The sequence below is a fragment of the Gordionus sp. m RMFG-2023 genome, chromosome 1 (genome assembly GCF_954871325.1).
Source record: "Gordionus sp. m RMFG-2023 chromosome 1, tfGorSpeb1-WG-v2, whole genome shotgun sequence".
NCBI lineage: Eukaryota > Metazoa > Nematomorpha > Gordioida > Chordodea > Parachordodidae > Gordionus > Gordionus sp. m RMFG-2023.
This window is the reverse complement of record NC_088775.1, coordinates 81,308,677-81,329,041: the sequence shown is the minus strand read 5'-3', so window position 1 is coordinate 81,329,041 and position 20,365 is coordinate 81,308,677. Positions and strand designations below refer to the sequence as shown.

The window sequence follows — 20,365 nt, the reverse complement described above, 5'->3', positions numbered from 1 at the left end:
AATCAATAATTAACCAATATATTTTAATATATATTATGCACCGTGTATTGGATATGCATATGGGGTGTGTTTTACTAGGAATGGCACCAAATAGTTACGCCACCGATATCTTGAATATTCGAGTAAAATTCGATAATTTCTTAATCACTAGCTCTTAATTAATATTAAAAAATACAACTTGTGCCTAATTTTATAATCTAGTTGATACAATTTAAATTATCCATTCTCATGATTGTTTCAGGAATTTTAACAGGAGGCATTTTTAAATAATAATTATAAATGATGGGCCATATTAATTTACTAAATAAAATAGAAAATAGAGGGAAATCATTAAAGAATCTAAATAATATTAAATAATCTTTTAGAGGGGGAAAAAATGCAAACAGACGTTAAATTTTTTTATACGAACTTTCCGGTCATCACATTTTTAATGTCAATATCAGAGACTCCGAGTCAGGCATTATTTTAATTTTTTATAATTTACCAGGGCCAGGTTAGGCCAGGCCTAAAATTATTTTTAAAAAATAACAGGAGTCTAAATATTTTTTAAAAAAAATACCCGGCCTGGGTCAAATATTTTAAAACCTAATATTTTAAATCACCATTGTTATCTATAAAAATTAAAAATAAATATAATATATTTAAAAATTTTTAAAAAAAAATCCGGGCTGAGCTGAAAAAAAATTTAAAAAAAATACGGGCTTGGCTTGGCCGAAATTTTTTTAAAAGTAAATGGTACCTCTGCAGGTCTCTGATCTATATCTTATTTTTTCACAATGTCAATTACAGGCGCATAGCCAGTGGCTCCTACAACGGGGGGGGGGTCCGAAGCAACTGCTTCAGTAAATTTGAGTGGGGGTACCTTTTTTTTTTAAAATATATTTTTTTAATTTTTTAAAATTTTTTTTAAAAATTTTCTTTATTATTTAATTCTTCTACTGTTTTGTTACATCCATCATGATCAAGTGATTTCTGGTTTATAAATGTAATAATATAACACCCCCCCCCCCCCCTCCAACTTAATATTTTTTTGGTCGATGTTTAGTAAATTAAGTTGTTATCCGAGATTTCTTGTCATAAATTATTTTTCCAATTTTAAAATATGCCTAAAAATATTAACCAAAAAAAAATACAAATGCCTAATTAAAAATTGCAAATCGCATAATATAAGAGATGATAAATGGATAGATCACATTAGAAAAAGACATGGTGGGCTTAATTTTAACGATATAAAGAAAAACTTTCAAATAGTAGCTTTTAAGAATGTTACTTAAAATTGGACAAATAGCAAAGTAATTTTTTATTAAATATTTAATTATTTATACTTATCTTATAATAAAGGGTATTAAATCGCAATTTAAGAAAAAAAAAGTAAGAATTGGGAATTCAATGCTGTTGGTATAATAAATATTTTTAGTTAATATAATTATCTTTTAAAAGTGTCCTAATAATAAAGAAAATGTATTAGAAGAAAATATAGTATCTGATGATTCTGATAATGATCATGAAATTAGTGAACCTGAGGTCATTTAATTATTTTTTATCTCTGCTATATTTTTTATAGGCAGACACAGAGCAGAGATTTGATAAAGTAGAACAAGAAATTCCTATTATCTCTCTACTGGTAATAAATATTAATTTAGCTTTATTAAATTTTAATGAATACAACATATGCAGTTTAACGAAAGATTTAACAATGATTCGATGAAATTTTTACATCAAACATCATTTTTTACGCCAAAGGGAATGGCAGAAAAATCAATTATTAAAGAAGATATAGAGGATATCTGTGAATTTTACAATTTAAATTCAAGTCAAATTTTCAAAGAAATGTTGAAGTTTAGAAATATTTATAAGTTGGCCAAAATGGGGAATGTAATTATTACTTATGACCTAGAGGTTCAAGAATCTAAAGATTTATCAGATTCTGAGAATTGTAAATTTATTTAATTAAAATATTTTTACCAATACATTATTTAGCTTCTTCTGATGGTAATGATAATTCAGGGACTTACGATTAAGATTGGAAAAACTATTCATTTATTTTACCTTATCGTCTACTTTAAAATTTTTCTGCTTCTAATTTAAGAATTTTATATAAATATTTATTAATCATTCCTACAACCTCATGTACTGCTGAAAGAGTCATGAGTAAAATTAAATTAATTAAAACAAGACTTCGTAGTACCATGAAAAATTCATTTCTCAATAATTTAACCATATTATCAATGGAAAAAAATTTATCTAAACAATTAAATATTGATGAAATTATAAATTCTTTCGCTTTCTCTTCCCCTAATTTATCTAAATTATAAATTTAAAAATAATATTTATAAAGTATATATTTCTTTCATTTTATTTTGATGCAATAAAAATTATTTTTGAAATTTATGGGTGCCATAAAATAATTATCATTTTTTCGAGGGGGGGGGGTAATTTTCAAGGGGGTACTTTTCAGGGGGGTATTCTGTTTCATTCGCTCAGAAAGTGTAGGGGCCACTGCGCATAGCCAAGTTTTTCTCTAGGGGGGGTAATTTTCATTAAAATCATTTTTTGGAACATTAAAAATTTATTTGATCTAATCATCATATAAGATTTATTAAAACAATCTGACAATAAACTCAAATAATTGTTAAAAAATATTTAAAAAAATTTAAGAGCGAATATAATATTGTTAAATAATTTTATAGCTACATATACCGGTATGTACACCACAATAAAATATGGAATTATACATTCAAAAAAAATCAAGGGTGTCGGTAAGACAAAATTTATAAAATGCTTCTTCGGATTGGGACGGACCTGAAATAGGCCCGATGTAGGCCTTTATATTAGAAGCAGTCTACTATAGAACTGTATTGTAACTCCATTTTTCATTAATTTAATAAGGTCATTTTTTATGATACAATATTTTGTTGTCAATCGAAGATCAGGATGTCTAAATTTTTATTTTATTTTTCTATAATCACCTCCTTCCAAATTTTCCAAAATAGAATTTAAATTAGCCCTAGCGAAAAGTTCACTATTATAACATTTATTATCCCAATTTCTCTTGCTTTGCCATTTGATTTGGGATTAGTCTCTATATCGGACCTGGTTAATGTAAATAATAATATCGAAAAAAGTTATAGTATAATGAAAAAAAATTAAGAATATTTCAAAAAGAAATAAAACAATAATGAAAAGAGAAAAAAAATCATATAAAAACATAATAGCTATTTTATATGATTTAAGCGCCCTCTTGTGTATCTATATTATTTGTTTATAAAATATTAGACTTTGAAGAGAAAACATTTAATATGATAAAACATAACTTGCCTGGTTGTTGCATTGTTCATTATTCGTCATCTCTTTGGTATCACGGGTTAAGAATATTTCCAGTTTGGTTTAACATTTGGTTAGAGATGCCAAAAAAGGGTATTATTCTATTTAAAAAATAATGGCAGATTTAAAAATTAGAAATTTTAAAGTAATTTGTAAAAAAAGGTGATAAAATTATGGTTTGTGTGCCATAATTACCATTGATTATTTTTAATTTTTCATACCCCACATTGTAGCACGAAAGTATATAAAAATACGGTATTTATCTATTCTCAGCCGCAAATTCATGCTAACTGTGAATTCAAGGATAGATTGGTTTATTTTTATTTATTTTTCTAAAAATGTTTTTTTGTTTGATGATATTTTTTTTTATCGCAAACCATTTTTAATTTTTACACAATTTTTTTTTGTTGAATGATATTTTTATTACAGAAAAATAATGTTATAGCCATAATTTGACTTTTTTTAAAAATTCTAAGCATATATTTTGATCAATATTCTTTGCTAAATAAAAATGATTTTCAGATTTGTTACCAATATTGTAGATAATTTAAAAATTTAGACTTAGATTAGATACCTTATAAAAATTGGCGGAATATATGAGAATCGCGAACATTATTATATTACAACTTAGAAAACTAAAAGATAATGTCGACAAGATTATATGTTTTGAGAATCACAAGTCCCGGCTTGCACCTTGACAGACAAATGGTTTAAATCAACGTTCACTCAATTGAAGATTAAGCCCCATTTAGATATATTTTTGACTCAAATCAACGAACGATTGCAATGATTTATCAAATTGCTCTATCCAATTTACAAATATGAATAAATCCTTCTTAGGATATATTAAATCTTGGAAAAAATTTAACTATTTATTCAGAGGATATAAATATATCGGAAGGTCTATTAATTTCAGAATTTAAACCTTGGTATGAAGGATTAATTTTAGTAAATAATCTTCCAAGAAACGCAATGGTTGTCAACAATATAAATTAGTGCAAGCACAAATGAAAAGTTCTTTTTTTATGGGGAGAATAAAAACCTATCTCAAAGGTACGACATATTAAAATAGATTGAATGGAGTAGCTTTACTTAATGTTCAGTAAGATTTAATCCCCAATCAGAACAAATTATTGAAAAATTGATGCAATCTAAAAGATTAAATTTTCATTTGTTAACGATATTTTGATTAACCTTTTAAATCATCATAAAAATGTTAAATTATATATTTTACAGTGAATTACATACCGAAGCTATAATATTTTTTAAACTATATTATATTTTCTCTTAAATATTTTTGTGTTTTGCAATATTTTTTTATTTTAGTTCAAAATTGTCATTTTTGATAAAATTATAGATTATTTGTTCTAATATATTTTAAATAACAAAATAATTTCGACATAAAAAAATATTCTACCCCCCCCCCCCCCCCCCCCCCACTTCCGTAGAAAATTTATGGCCACTTATCTGATTAAAATGCTAATAATAATAAATGGGCAACTCATCTTCAAAGTGGGTTACACTTGCACTCTAATTTATATTTAATGATAACTATATTATCTGAAACATTGAATAAATATTCATTGATATTAATTTATAGGTAAGAATCTCAAAATATTTCCAATTGGAGAGAATACTGGTACTTTGACAAGCTGATTATGATCTTTAGTATCTACTACATTGGTGGTATTTGAAACTTGCATTAGAATGGAAATGTAGCATTTTCATAAGGAAATTTTAAACAATAAGGATCTCTTCTCCTTCTATCACTTTCGAATCCAGATTTAATCAAAGGTTCCGCCTTTCTTGATAGAATCGATTAATATCTCGAAAATGAATTATGTCATGCAAATTAGTCCATAACATTGTGCCAGGAAAAATTTCCAAAGGCTATCAGCTAATGGAAAAGATTGGTTGAAAGCATATTCGGATCAAGATTAATTAAAAAAAATTTTCGAAAATATCTAAATAATCGTTAGCGACGTGACGCTAGGCATAAGGATATAAACGACAGGAACAATAGTCTTATTTCATCCCATGGAATTATTGGAAGAGTGTAGTGTATGTCGGAGTTCTATTTGCCACACATTTGATGGGAGCTGTATATTTTTTAGTCGGGAAATTACGAGGGATAAAGAATGAACTATCATTTATATTATGGATAGAGCAACTAGATGAAAGAGCATAGCAATTTAGAAATATATGAATGTTTTTTTTTCATTTTTAAATAATAAATAATTTATCTAAATTTGTCAATAGGGGCTAGAGCCCCGTTGCCCATATAAAGTAGGCGCCTATGGCAAGATTAAAGGTTAGAAAGTGGGTAAATTTTATCATTTTTATTAATAACCTATCAAATATGATAGTTCCTGTGATTATAAGTAAATCAGTCGTTTTAACGGCAATTCCATGTGGATCATAATCCTATAGTTGGGACATTATTAATTAGTTACAGAAAAACAGAAAATAAATAAGAATAAAAAAGTACAATATAATGCGAAATGAAATTTGAAAATATTTATTTTTTTGTTCCTTTCAAAAAAAATAAACAAAAAAATAAAAAAAAATGCTACTTTCTTTTGGCGCCTTGTTATGGTTTTTAAAAAAAATTTAAAGAAATAAAAAATAAATTTCGATTAAAAGAAAATATTAATAATTTTTATGAAAAAAATATTAACAGGAAAGGAATATTCATTATTATTATGAAAAGGAAGCCTTGCAAAAATTCTGCCCAAACATCCAATAAAATTTCGTAAGAATAACAATTACAAAATCATTATATATAATATTTTTAATAAAAAAATATATCTAATTTTTATTTCTATCTAAATAAAAAACATGCATACTTTGGCGATAAAAAAAAATTATTGTTATTGGTTAATTTATTTTTAAAATTGTTTATGGCATTTTTAATTTCATCAACATATCTAAATATTTAAAATTCTATAAAAATAATTTTAGGGAATGAATATTTGAAATAAGTGGAATTCTTAAAGCATCTTTTTTTTTTTGCACTTTTCACAAAAATCTTAACTCTTGGGGACGATAAAAATAAACTAGTGCTAGATTTTAATTTTAACGTAGCAAATAAAAGTTATTGATTTAAAAAAATGTGATGTATATAACATTTTAGTGATGTGTGTGTGATCTGCATCGGGCCTAATTTTTTAAACCCAGTAAGGCCCGGAACTTTTTAGAAAAATTTGCCCTGCCCGCCACGATCTCAAGCAAAATTTTTCTTATTGGTCCCGAAAAGCCATACCCAAATTAAAAATTATTTGTCCGCCCCAGCCCGAATTTATAAAAAAAAATATTATACAAATAAAAAATATAAGCGACTTGTTTCTTGCAAGAATATTAAAATATATCAATTTATTTACAAAATATAATGATATATTTAATTTAAGCCTTCCGGTTCGTAATTTTAAAAAAATATTAGGCCCGACCCAGCCAGAAACGAATCATTTTTTTAAATAGACCCTGCCCGGGTACAGGCCGGGCCGTGATTTGCAGATCTCTCGGGCCGTGATTTGCAGATCTCTAGGTATTCAAAAGTCTTACTAAATATTGCTAATTTTTTGACACTTGACATGATATTACATTTTATTTATATAAATATTAATTTTTTTTAAAAAAGGATGCTTTTATCATATTGAATATTTTAAAAAAACATAAGCCATCATAAAATATTCAGCCGCTACGAATTAGTTTGGGGGAAATTCGGCTCTTACCTACCTTTACCCGCTATTATCGTAGACCAAACAGATGGCGATATGCCAAATCCTGCAAAAGATCACCTTTGGATTTATTGGTTTGGCGAGAAAAAAATATCTCAAGTATAAATTTCTAAAAAAATAAATATCTACCCAAATCTTTACGAATGAGTTGACATATAAACAAGGCCGGTTCACATTGTTCAACAAGACCTATTTGGTTGACAGCATAACTAGTTGGTTTCTAAACTCGTTCCTAATGCCTCCAACCATTTTTAAAATTTTTCTCGGATTGCGGGCTATCTTAGACGGTCCGGTTGATCTTCATCAATATCTTTTAATAAGACTTCCTATTTAAATTATTATCTTATGGTAGGGTTTCAATGTAAATAATAATTTCATCTTAGCAGAGTTTGAAATGTTCGAAATAGAAAATCTTCAATGATTTTTATATATGAATTTATATGAATTTTTTTTAAAAGAGAATTTTGAGAATGCTCAAACAAATTTTTTGATTAAATTTTACCTAAAATTTTAATTTTTTTTGATCCGTTCTAAACGTCTAAATCAAAAATTGTTAAAAATTGGATATCACTTATATCTCTTAGTAAATATTATAAGTATATTAGAAATTAATATTAAATAGATGCAAGGGAAGTAAACACTTGTATTTAAGTTATGTTTTTAAAATAATTACTAAAAATAGAGGAAATATTATCATTATATGAATAATATTTCCTCCATTTTTGGTGAATTTTTTAAAAAAATAATTTAAATACAGTATTTAATTCCCTAGCATCTATTAATATTAATTTTAATTATACTTAAAAAATTTCCAGGAGATATTAACGAGATTCCCAATTTTTAGTAATTTTTGTTTTAGCGATTTTATCCCCCATTTTTGGTTAAAAGTCTTTTATAAATCACAAATTATTTAAAAAATGATTTTGATCTTAAAAAAATACTAGTTATCATCAAAGATTTTCTGCTCAAAACTTTGGGCCAAAATTCTTCAATTTGTTTTCAAATTCAATAAAAAAAAATTTCCTCCACCAAAAATTAATTACTATTATAATGAATAACACTTAATCGTAAGATTTTTAAAAACAAAAAAAAATCATTATCTTATTATACTAGAAATTAGATATTACGCAAGGTCCACAACTTGATCCGCGCGGACCAATTTAAATACTGCTCAGACTGATAAATTTTTATAGAACTTTTAGCCGCCCAGATCGTGCTTGCTACTCATTTCCGGCTTAATTTTTTTTTTTTAAAATAAATAATATAAAATAAAATACAGCTACGGAAGGATAAATTAGAAAATTTTGCCACTAGTTACAAGGATAATATGGTAAACGAAGCTCGCTATTATTCTAACAAATATCACAGACAGGCCTTGTTTGAAATAATTCAGGTTTGTTTATTTTTTATAATATTCATAGTGACGTCCTAACTTTTTTTAAAATAAGTAGCGCTCCTGTTCAGACAATAAATTAAAGTATCGAGTTACCTTCCTTTTTTTTGAAGTGTTACTTGTTACTTGATTTTTTTTATAAAAAAGTATCGTACAAATAATAAACTGAATTAAAACAAATTATATTATTTGTCATCTCACTTCATGCATTTCCATTATCATTACCTTGATCTGAATCATGATAAATATTTTCCGTGTTCCAAAAGACATTATGGAAATAAAATATTTTTCAATGTAAAAGTGCAATATTTGTTCTTCTATAGCAAGGTTGTTTACTTTACAATGAGTAATTATTCAAACATGGGAAAACAAAATACCTTGGTAACGGCGATACCTTTAAAAAAGTAACTTAAACTTAATTCGTTATTATCTTTGCAGAGTAAGAATTTAACGCCATTACTTTATTCCAATGATGTTTATGACCCTAATTATTAGTCATGACAATAATTTATTAGATTTTTTTTCAAGCAATAAAAGGATCGTTTCTTGTTGCATCACTAATTTGGATGTATAAATATATAATTGGGTATTTTTCAAATTTAAATTCGAGTGACTCCTTTATATTTAAAAACAGTAAACGCCCCTCACTTTAAAAATATTGATAAAATTACTAAGTATCAAATATGTATAAAATTCTGAGCTTGAAATAAACTTTTTCCCTATATCGCAATAGCATAAATGGGTTTATTCCATTAAATTTTCTATTCAATAGTTATTTTTCTTGCTCATAGATTTAAAATATGTTTGGTATCAGGAGTGTTACAGGAGATATGGAAATTCGGAAGTATTAACAGATAAATATGATAGTTCTCACCAGGTAGTAGAATGCTTATCGGAATTCAAAAATATAATAAAACGATTTTCCCAAAGTTTTTCCGTGCTAAGAGATACAAATGCAAAGCGTTCTCCTCACGTTACTCCTAACGCAAGCGAAGATGACCCATTCTTTCCAGCTCCAAGTTTTAATTTATTCTATAAAATAATATATCTTTTGTAAAGTATTTTTGGAATGCCTTTTAAAAATAGATTTCTTTTGCTCAATTTTAGTTAAGAAAAAAATTACATTTTAAAAAAAAAACTATTTTAACATATTAAAAGTAAAAAAAAAACTACTAAATTTTTTAGTTTAAAAGGAATTATTGACCAAAGACCAAGGCATATTATAATACAATAACAAATATATAACAAAATTATGATAAAAAATATAGGTATAATATTGTATTCTTTAAACTTTAACCTGCCATGTTTGCTCAAAAGATTACAAGCTTCCCGAAAATATCACAAAGCATTTAGCCAATACCAAAAAATATTTTGCCACGGATGATACAGGAAGTGATGACACCGATTTAGATAATTCCAAAGATGAAGATGACCAGAAAGCTACGATAGGTATCCTATGCTTCTTCCTTAATTATTTATATTATCATATACGAAACTAATAGTGATCGCTTTTATTAAATTTAATACTTATTTCGAATTGAATCATGGAAATTTAAAACGCAAACCGAATTTTCACCTATTGGTTTTTTAATTTTTGGAAAATCGATTAATAATTCTACGAAATATATAAAATTATATCATTAATTTACGATTTAAGTCATTATTTCTTATGCTTGACAATCCCACCCCATAGAATTTTTTTTTAAACTTACAAACCCCTAATATTTTTATGAAAATTCTAGCATATTTTTTCGGTGGTTATCAACTATATAATTTTTGAATACGACTCTAATCAATTTTTAAATTATTATTAAAGTTGCCCTGTCCAGCATAAATTTATTTTGCGCTGCGCGCCGCTCATACTCATATTCAAGTTTTAGGTGATATCTTAAAAATATTTTATTTTGTAGGCTTTTCAACGAAACTCAAAACTTCAATGTCACTGGAAGGTTAGTAGTTATATTAATATATCATATTGATAAATAGATGATGAAAAATCTATGTATTCAAACATCAACTTCATATAAAAGATTCTAAATTTGCTTTCATTTGTGGATATTAATATATATTATATTAAAAAAGTATACGCTTGGGCTAAATTTTATTTTATTATTTAGTATGGCTTAAAAGGGGATTATTATTATCATTGGCCCCTGGGCTAAAATTAGGAGTATTTAAAATTATTTTAAAACAGACCGATATATTGGCATCCAATTGTTGAACCGGGGTAGATTAGGGCCACTTTTGGAAAATCGGTCTCCATTTAGTTTCTGTTATCTAAATTTCAATTGAAAAGAGTTTAAATTTATAGTGAAAAACTAAGATCATATAAAAGATAAATGCATAGCCAAATCCGGTCAAGAATCGGACCTAAGGCTGCGAAGTTAATAGGAAATCCTGAATTTGAAATTACGGGGAAAACATTTTAAACTTTATCAGAGACCTACAGATAAAGATTTTTGGCACGGCCCGATTTTTTTTCAAAATATTTTTTGGCCCGCCTAGGGTTTTATGTTTTTAATACGGGTTTGGATTTTTTAAAAATATATTATATTTATTTTTAATTTCCGCTAATAATGACGATTTAAAATATTTGGTTTTAAAATATACGGCCAGGCTCGGATATTTAGAAAAATTTTTTTTAGGCCCGGCCCGGTCCGAGTATATTTAATTAGGATCAAGACTGCATGTCTGCTAATTATATAATAAAAAACTTAGATTATGCAAGATAAGTGTACAATTAAAGTCTGTTAAAAATCTACTGACCTAAGGTTGCCATTGAAAATTATTTTATACGTTTAGGGCCTTAATATTCTTTAAAGATGGAAGGTTTTGCGTGTTTAATTTCATTGTGATTTTTTTTTCCTTTAAAAATAAATTTTGATATAGATTTTTGTCTCTCCTGTAAGAATGATCGTGACAAAGTTACATTGGTTCAAGAGCATCCTCTTTTTAAAGGTCACATTTGCTCAGAATGTCAGGTTAAATTATTAAAATAAATGAATACAATTATTTAAAAACTCTTTAAAGTACTTGCAAACTTTTGCTATTATCATTTGTGGCAGCCAGTGACTCCTGTGCCTCCCTGGTTTCAGCACAAGTTAACTATAACAGAAAAACTCATATTGATAAGGGTCAATTAATTATATTTTTTACTCAAATCGATACTAATTATTAAATAAAATGTATTATATTGACTGTAAGAATTGAGTATTAAATATGATTATGATTGAAATACCTAAATTTAACTATACTACTCTGGTATATTCGAGAATTTTCACAGGTGGATATGCAATGGTGGATGTTTGGAATTTATAATAATGATAATATAAACTTTGTGCTGCCTAAGCATAATATTGAGAAAACTTTAGTCACTTTATGCATATTTCGCAGCTACTTCCCGGGCCGTTCTTCTTATGTCGGTCTTATAATTTAATATCGATTTCTTTGATTTTGTCTTGTCTTGTTCCTTCATCGACCTTCTCTATTCCAAGCCGATTGAGAAAATATCAAATTTTAAAAAAATTTAAAATTAATTTTCAATAAATTAGTTTGTATAATCGCAATTTTAGTAATAATAAAAATTCATGAAATTTATAAATAAGTGATATAGAGCAGAGACCATCATGGGCCGGGTATGAGTCTAATATCATATTTTCTAGTGGGTATGGGCATGGGGTTTTGATATTTTTTTAATGAGCTTAGTAGGCTTGGTTTTAAAATTATTTAATTCAAATTTAGCTTGACACAAAGAAATTGCCATTTTTTTTTATTTAATAATAAATTTATGTATTGTAACAAAATGACTGCAAATACACTTAAATATTGCTAATTTTTTATTAAATATAATAAATTAATTTTTTGAATATGGGTTTGGACCGGGCTTAGAAATTTTTTTGAAACTTATTATGGACTTGGTCCAGGTTTGGAATTTCTTTAATATTATATATGGGCCCGGCCTGAGTCTAAAATGTTTTTTACTGCGGGCTTGTATTTTAATCGTAAGATTTTGTTTTCGTCCATTTCGGTCAAAATGGACTACATTATTATTAATACGAATTTTTATGCAGGTAATAAATAATGAATGAGTTAACCCATTTATTTTTATTAAAAAATAATTTATTTTATTTTATAAAGGATGAAATGTTGCAATGCATCACGATCCAACATTACGACGATGTTTATGTAATAATTATGAATATTATTTCACTACAATATCTAGAATCTTTTATTTTTAAACTATTATAAATTAGAATGATCTTCTTTATTTCATTGTTTAGAACCGGAAATCAGAAAACCATCTCATAAATTTATATCAATCGGAATTAGAACCCAGTGATTTTTTTTTACAAAATTAATCATTTATAAATCTTTAAAATTTTCATATCTAAGAAAGGGCATCAGAACATCTTTACAATATTTGCAGGAATTGGAAATTAGTTAAGGTTTCAAACACTGGAAATAAATTAAGTATTTAAAATTACAAACGAATAATAAATTGATAAAATGAAGAGAAATAAAATTATCCATAGCATCATCGTAAAAAAAATAAAAGAGTTTTTCGTGTTTTTATTTCTCTTATTTTGAATTGGAAATCGAAATACATTTTTATTTTCTTGCTTAAAAAACGATTTATGAGTAATTATAAATGACAATCTGTTATAAAATTTATATTTGTTTGTATCAATCGGTAGGCCTACTGCGCCATTTGCTTCGAGGGCGGAAGTATGTTCGTGTGTTCGAAACAAAAATGTTTGCGATCTTATTGTGTAAAATGTTTAAAGTCTCTAATAGACCAAACTCCAGATTTTAAACAAGTTATAATATGATTTTATTTTTATAATAATTTTGTTAATAATCTTTAGCCCTGTTAAGTACCGATATGAAAACTAATTATTTATGAATTTATTGAAAAGTTTAAAAAAAGTAGTATAATTATTGAAGCTAACATTACTTTTGCACGCCAATATTTTTTTTAAATATAATTTATAAAAAATAAAAAAAATTAAAAAAAAATCACTCTTTCAATATTTATAAATTAATTTTTTTAAATATTACTTTAATAATTTATTTAAATTTTACGGAGGTTAATAATTTATTTTGTTCTATTGACAATAATAAAAAAGATAGAAGAAAACGATGACTGGATCTGTTTTTTGTGTTCACAAACTACTTTAGGATTGTTGCAACCAAGGAATGAATGGAGAGAAAATTTACTGAACCTGTTTATGCCTAAAAAACCTAACATGGTAATTAATTTTTGTTTTTTATATGATTTATTAAAATATTAGCCTTGTAATTTTATCCTTATATACATTTAATGTTTTCGAGTAGCATATATGGCCTAGTCTGCTCAGTGCGTGCATTACAATCCGATGCGTGTATCACAATCCGATAGTTCTGGGTTCAAATCCAACAAGGGCCATGTTTTTTTTACTAAAGCCAACTACTTGGTTCCTTCCTTGGAGGGGGAAGGGATGATATATAGTAGATGGGGCTAGACCTCGTTATTTCTTTAAAAAATAAATAGGTCATATTGTAATTTAAAAAATGTTGGTCGTTGTTTAGCAAATAGACAAACGGCATATATTATTACCCGAATCTTACTTTATGTTTTTAACTTTTTTGAAGGAATTGATAGATAAGTCACATTTCACCGTACTACATCCGATTCGCGTATTATCACTCTTCGATGGAATTAGTTCAGGTTGTTTTTTTGATCAATATATAAGCAAAAACCTTCGGTAAAATAGTCATCCAAGAGATAAATTAATTTTACTATAAATAAGATTTCATAAAAAAGTATTTAAAGGTATAACTATGTAGAATTGTAGCATCAGGTTTCATTCATGGTTTATAAAATTCTGGGAAAAAAATTTGAAGAATACTCAAAAGAATTTCTAAAAAATATTATATTGCCTATAATATTTAGAGTATCTCATTCGATATTAGCATTACTTACATTTTCAATGTTAAAATTGATAGGCAGATATGCCCTCGAGCAGTTGGGATTCGACATAGACAAATATTTTGCCTCGGAAATTGACAAAGACGCGATTCTCATATCAACCATTCACGGGAATTCTCAAACCATATATTTGGGAGATGTGACAAAAATGACTGAAAAAACGGTGGTGATTGTATTTATAATGATTAATATGGCATATTATAAAAATATAAAGGAATTTTTTTAATTGTTGGAAAATATAATTGAAAATTAATTTTGACCTTGTAACATATATATAATAGGATCATAATTAAGAAGAAAAAAAAACATACACTCATCAGGAATTCTAATAAATTACAATATTCTAATTCTACTAAATATAGAGGACTTATACATTTAAAAAAATATCTATAGCTTTTTTTAGTTTTGATTTCGCGAGAAATCGTCTTTTCCTGCTTGTTTGAAATCTTTAGTTCCTTGAAAATTTGGAAAAAAACAATTTAACATCTTAAAATAAATCTCCAAAAAAATAATTCTTTCAATTTTAAGCATCTAATAAAAAAAATGATTTAGTTTCAGCGCTACATCCCTACAAAAAAGTTTTATAGTATAGGAAATTGCTATAATTAAACATAAAAAAAATTCAATTTAAATTACGGATAAGGAATTTATTTGATCTATTGTGCAATATTATAAATTTTTATTTAATATTAAAAACGTTCCAGCTATGCTAATTCCTCGTTCAGAAAAGACACTAATTGCTGGAATTGCCAATATTTTTTCTAGCTAATCTAGATAGCGTTGATAAATCTTTTCTTGTAGTTTACATCAAAGTAGGATATCCATTTGAAGTATATCCTCTACTCAAGTGAGATATTTAAATAAAAAGTAAATCCATTAATAATAAATAAAAAGAGAAATAATTTAAATTACTTTATAAATTGCAAATTAAACTAAGTAGCCTAAAATCTTGCTAGATTAAACAAAAACTCGTTACTTTAAGATTTAAACATTTTGTTATGTCATTAGGTTATGCTTTCCTCAGTAACAGCCACATCTTCCCATCTATTGTTTAATTTTGACGTGAATGCCACCTATTTCAAACATTGCATTTATAATTTAATAATCATTAAATGAATTATCTTTGCTTTTAAGGAATAAGTTAAATCAGATTTTTATCCCCATTGATTGATGTTATATTCATCCATGCAAACAAATCCAACATATTTTCGGTATATTTTTTACCTAATTAATTTCTACCGATAACAACATCCCCAGTTATCAGTACATTGTTATTAAAAATGTTGAAATTTCAGGGAGCATAATTTTTTTAATGTTTACTTAAATGATTTATATAACAAATAAAAGTTGTAAATTTTTTAATCCGCCCGCCCACCCATATTTTAAATATTTATCTTAACCTACTCACCCGCCCTCCTTTAAAAAAATAACCAGCTCTCCCGTCCACCCATGATGGGCAGGTGGGCTGAAAACCCGCCCAATGCTGACCTCTAAACCCTATATTCTCTCCCCCCTTTCACTCCCTCAAAAAAAATTCGATAATTTTAGAACTAATTGCGTACAGACTGAAGTCTCGCCCCCCCCCCCCCATCCTTGAAATAACTCTTGGCCCTGACTATGTTTGTTGATCCTATATACATATTTTGTTTCGCAGACTTACTTGGAACATATTATTAATCCAATATATATAAAAATCTTATATTAACTCCATTTTGACATATATATATTATACTAAAGATAGAGGAACTCTGTCCTATAGATCTATACATAGGAGGCTCTCCGTGCAATGACTTAGCTTTAGTTAATCATATGAGAAAAGGACTGTGGGGTAATTAATATTATAATAATTAGATTGTTAATTTTTGAACCAACATTTTTATCTAGAACAGATGGTACAGGACAACTATTCTTCGAATATTATAGAATCCTGAATTTGATAAGGAGATTTAATAGGAACAAATCAGGAGATGTCATACCATTTTTTTGGCTCTATGAAAATGTTCTGAAGATGGAAATTAAAACGCGTGATACGATATCTAGATTCCTAGAGGTTAATTTAAAAATTAGTAAATAATCTTGTTTAATTAAAATTACATTATACATACTATAGGCCCGTTCCGACTTAATATACATAAGCATTTTATTTCTAAAAAGTATAATTTAAATACTATAGGACTTGTAATGAGTTTAAGTTGAAAATGATTGTTTAAAATAAAACTTTTACGAAGTAAAATGCGATATATAGTTAAAGGTTAATATCAGGGTGCAGTAGAATATTTTCATAAGGGCTTTGTCCCAAATTCCGTTTTGTCCGGCCTTCGGGCGGGTTTCTTCTATAAAAAATTATTATATATTATTTTCCGTATATAATCTCCATTTAAGTTGCCTGAACAATAGGAAGAACTAATTATAAAATATGGCAACGTTTTGTGCTTTATTATTGTCTGACTTTAGCCAATATAAAGGTAAAAATTAGTAACAAGATTTTGGCTAACCTTAAGATTAAAAAGTAGCATTTATTCTGTAAATTTTATCAATGTTTAGTGCTTAATTGTATATTAATTTAATCCGTTTGGTAGACAGTATAATTGCCAAAATGGGTATCATGTTAAGAAAATATAAAAACTTATATATCTGGCGTGCGCTAATATTTATTGCCTTAACGAGTATCAAATAAGAGAACAAAATAAACTAAGTTATAAACAAAATAAAAACTACGACGTCACGCTTTAAGCATGGAGCCAAGCTTTTGGAAAAACTAGTTCTGAACTTTATTAGCTACATTTTAATATATTATTAAATCTATAATTATTATTTTTTTTTTAAATAAAATTTCAGGGAGTTATGTGGCGCAGAGGGCCCCTTGACCAGGCCATTGTTTAGTATACATGTCGAATTGGGATATGGAATCCTTGGGGATTCGGAATCTCTCTATTTGGAATCATTTACTAATTGACAGAAATTGTATTTTAGCATGTATAGAGTACCCAAATGTAAATTTCAAACAATATTGCCATGACCTGTAGAACTACTCTCAATTTATATTAAATTTTACATGAATTTTTTATATTACGAAAATATGTATGGCGGAAATTGTCTGAAATTTATAGCGTTAATACTCTGCACATCCTAGGATACTTTTCGGGTTAAATCAAATTAAAATTTTTTAAATCGCCCTCGGTAAAAGACTTAGAATCTAGAGAAATTGAATCCTCACGGATTCCATATCCCAATACGATATATATTAGTATATTTTAAGGCAATTAATATTAATGATATACGAGAAGATTATCATATTATTCTTGTGTTAATTAAATTATTCATAATTCTTTACATACCTTTGCGACATAAAAAAAGTGTGATCCTGTAGCTATAAATGCAGCCATGTTTTCCCCGCAAAACCGAACTCGATACTTCTGGGGAAATGTACCGGGCTTATATAGGTTATAAAAGTTTTTTATATTTATATAATTCATTTAGAGTATCGAAAAACTTAAATTCGGCTAATTCCAAATTTTCTCTCCAAAAAAATATATGTATTCTTTAGAAATTGGGATAACAAATTATTAGAACTTCAACACGATCCGAATAGCGAATTTTTGAAAGCTTCTCATGTAATAACTCCTCGCACGGGTAGGACAGCTAGTAACCTTAAAGTCAACTCTATAACAACGAATAGAAATAGTGTTCAAAAGAGCGCACTTTGCACAACAAATTTAGAATGCGTCTCTCAAGAAGATAACCTGCTTAAATGCCCGGTCTACGATAATCTATGGATCAATGAAATCGAAAAGTAACACGATTAAAATTCCTTACAGATTCTTACTATAAAATAAATGTTTTCTTTTAGAATTTTTGGATTTCCGGAACATTTTACCGATTATTGCAATTTGAGCCCCATTAGAAGACAAAAACTTTTGGGAAAAGCTTGGTCAATACCGGTCATCATTCATATTTTATCCCCACTTAAAAGATTTTTTTCTTCTATTTGTACAAAAGAAATATAAAAAAATTAAATAAATTGTAAATCATGCTCATATTATAATTGTTAAAAAAATGTAAGTTGTTAATCTTGTTTATAAATTTGTATTATTTTATATACATTTTTTGTCAAGCAATAATTTTAATTTCAAGGAAATTTTTTATTTCTAACATAACATTATATAAAGATGAGAATAAAGTATTTTTAAGTAATAAATATAGGCAAATATTAAGATTGGCCCAACAAGAAAATAATCATCACCACTGCTGATTTCCTTAAATTTCTATTCATTTATTCACATGATCTGTCAGGTTTGACAGGTTATTAATAAGATTGAATTAACCAATTTAAACCCTAACTAACTCGTATCTCTCAGAGCTTCCCTAGCCCATATCTCTAACCTTTAATCCTATTTCCTAAAAATACTTGTTTAATTGTAAATATATTTTATCTAATTAAAAAATTTTCTACAGTTGAATATTCCTTGAACTGTTTGACCATCAATGTGAATTATATCTTCAGAGTCGTAACCAAAATATTTTGAGAGGGGGAGTGCTTTATTAAACTCTAACCACTTAAGTAGCCAGCATAAATGAAAAAATATTGATAACAAAATTTTGGCCAAATTTATGACGGGTGCATTTTTAAAAATTGCAAATTCATATTCTGTGTTATCCTATCATGTGCTAATAATATTAAGTCTGTAATGGGACGTAGTAAATGACTGAATTGGTTAATTTATAAGTTTAATTATTTATACTTTTTAAAAAATTAAATAAGCTTATTCCAAAAATAAAATACAAGTATGCAAATATTGTGGGAGTTCTATAGTTATGTACGGCCTTGCATATCATATGGGAATTTAGGCAAGGGTTGGAATAATTAGAGTTGTGATATCCTTGTCAGTGAGAGTATTTATTAATTTTTTTAACCGGTTGTAAAACGGTATTGATATTGAGGTTGGAAAAAAATATTGACATTGAAATATTCCATGTCAAGATAATTCCATTTCCCAACCGGTATGAATATCGCGATAGATCTTAAGCAGTTAGGTTGGAAAATATCAGAAGTGTCAGGAACTCATCAGTGATAAGAGATTTAGATAATATTGATTTCACATTGTTATCAAAAATGCGGCTGCCTTCTATATTTATACATGCTAAATCAATCAAGGCGGGCCATATATCGATTAACACTCCACAACTTCAAAATTAATTTTCACTAAGTAAAAAACCAAGGGAGAATATATGGACGAGATTGATCCATTTTTGCAAGGGCCTTTAATAGTTGTTAATCAGATCCATCAATGAAAAAGTCAAGATATCTTTAGTGATAACAAAATAATTTTTGAAAATGAAAAGTTAAGAAAGGCGTGTCAGATTTGTTTAGAAGATGGTTGAGGTAGAACCGCTAATGGGAAAACTTAGGGAACAGGTCTAGTTAGACCTGCAGTACATTATTCGTATACAATTCTTTTAACGAATCGAATATTTTACTAATCGTATTAGTACGAATAATAAAATTTGCTATTATATTTATTCGATTCGAAATATTCGTTTTTTAAATTATAAAATAATTAATAAGAAAATACAGATTTTTTTATTGGGTTATGAATAGATATTAGAAGGTTTATTAAAAAAAATGTAATAATAATTCTGGATATTTTGATATTTTCGTTACTATCAGATTCTAATCTTCAGAACGAATCGAATAATCGATTCTTAAACCGGGTTAAATGCTATGTTGATTTTGGGATTATATAAAGGAGGTATGCATTTTTCTGAGGCCCTGGTTTATACGGGTCTTTTAATATTTTAATGCATGCTTTATTATCTTCAAATAATTTGTTAGCTTTAAAATGATATTGAATTTGCTATATTTTTACATTTATAATAAAAAAAATTCCGATCTAAGGGTACCCCATATAACATTAAAGGTTATTTCTTTAATACATATTTACA

At 27.1% G+C, this 20,365-nt stretch overlaps 1 protein-coding gene across 1 annotated transcript; it reads left to right on the top strand.

The window, feature by feature from the left end:
- Positions 1 to 80: 80 nt before the first annotated feature.
- LOC135930804 (DNA (cytosine-5)-methyltransferase 3B-like) lies at positions 81 to 18,429 on the top strand. The gene is made up of 17 exons (XM_065467593.1): positions 81 to 122; positions 1,441 to 1,524; positions 1,565 to 1,624; positions 8,341 to 8,454; positions 9,227 to 9,473; positions 9,772 to 9,903; positions 11,344 to 11,435; positions 12,592 to 12,639; positions 13,149 to 13,271; positions 13,581 to 13,703; positions 14,086 to 14,161; positions 14,440 to 14,585; positions 16,160 to 16,250; positions 16,312 to 16,472; positions 17,780 to 17,865; positions 17,970 to 18,215; positions 18,273 to 18,429. The coding sequence occupies exons 1-17, from the start codon at positions 81 to 83 to the stop codon at positions 18,427 to 18,429; spliced, it is 2,028 nt and encodes a 675-aa protein (XP_065323665.1).
- Positions 18,430 to 20,365: the final 1,936 nt, after the last annotated feature.

What these genes read in the sequence shown, in the direction of transcription:
- LOC135930804 (XM_065467593.1), top strand. Translation starts at nt 81, where the DNA reads ATGGCACCAAATAGTTACGCCACCGATATCTTGAATATTCGA. An exon ending in TATGAGAAAAGGACTGTGGG is followed by an intron (nt 16,251 to 16,311) that starts GTAATTAATATT and finishes TATCTAGAACAG; the next exon opens with ATGGTACAGGACAACTATTC. An exon ending in CGATATCTAGATTCCTAGAG is followed by an intron (nt 16,473 to 17,779) that starts GTTAATTTAAAA and finishes ACATAAAAAAAG; the next exon opens with TGTGATCCTGTAGCTATAAA.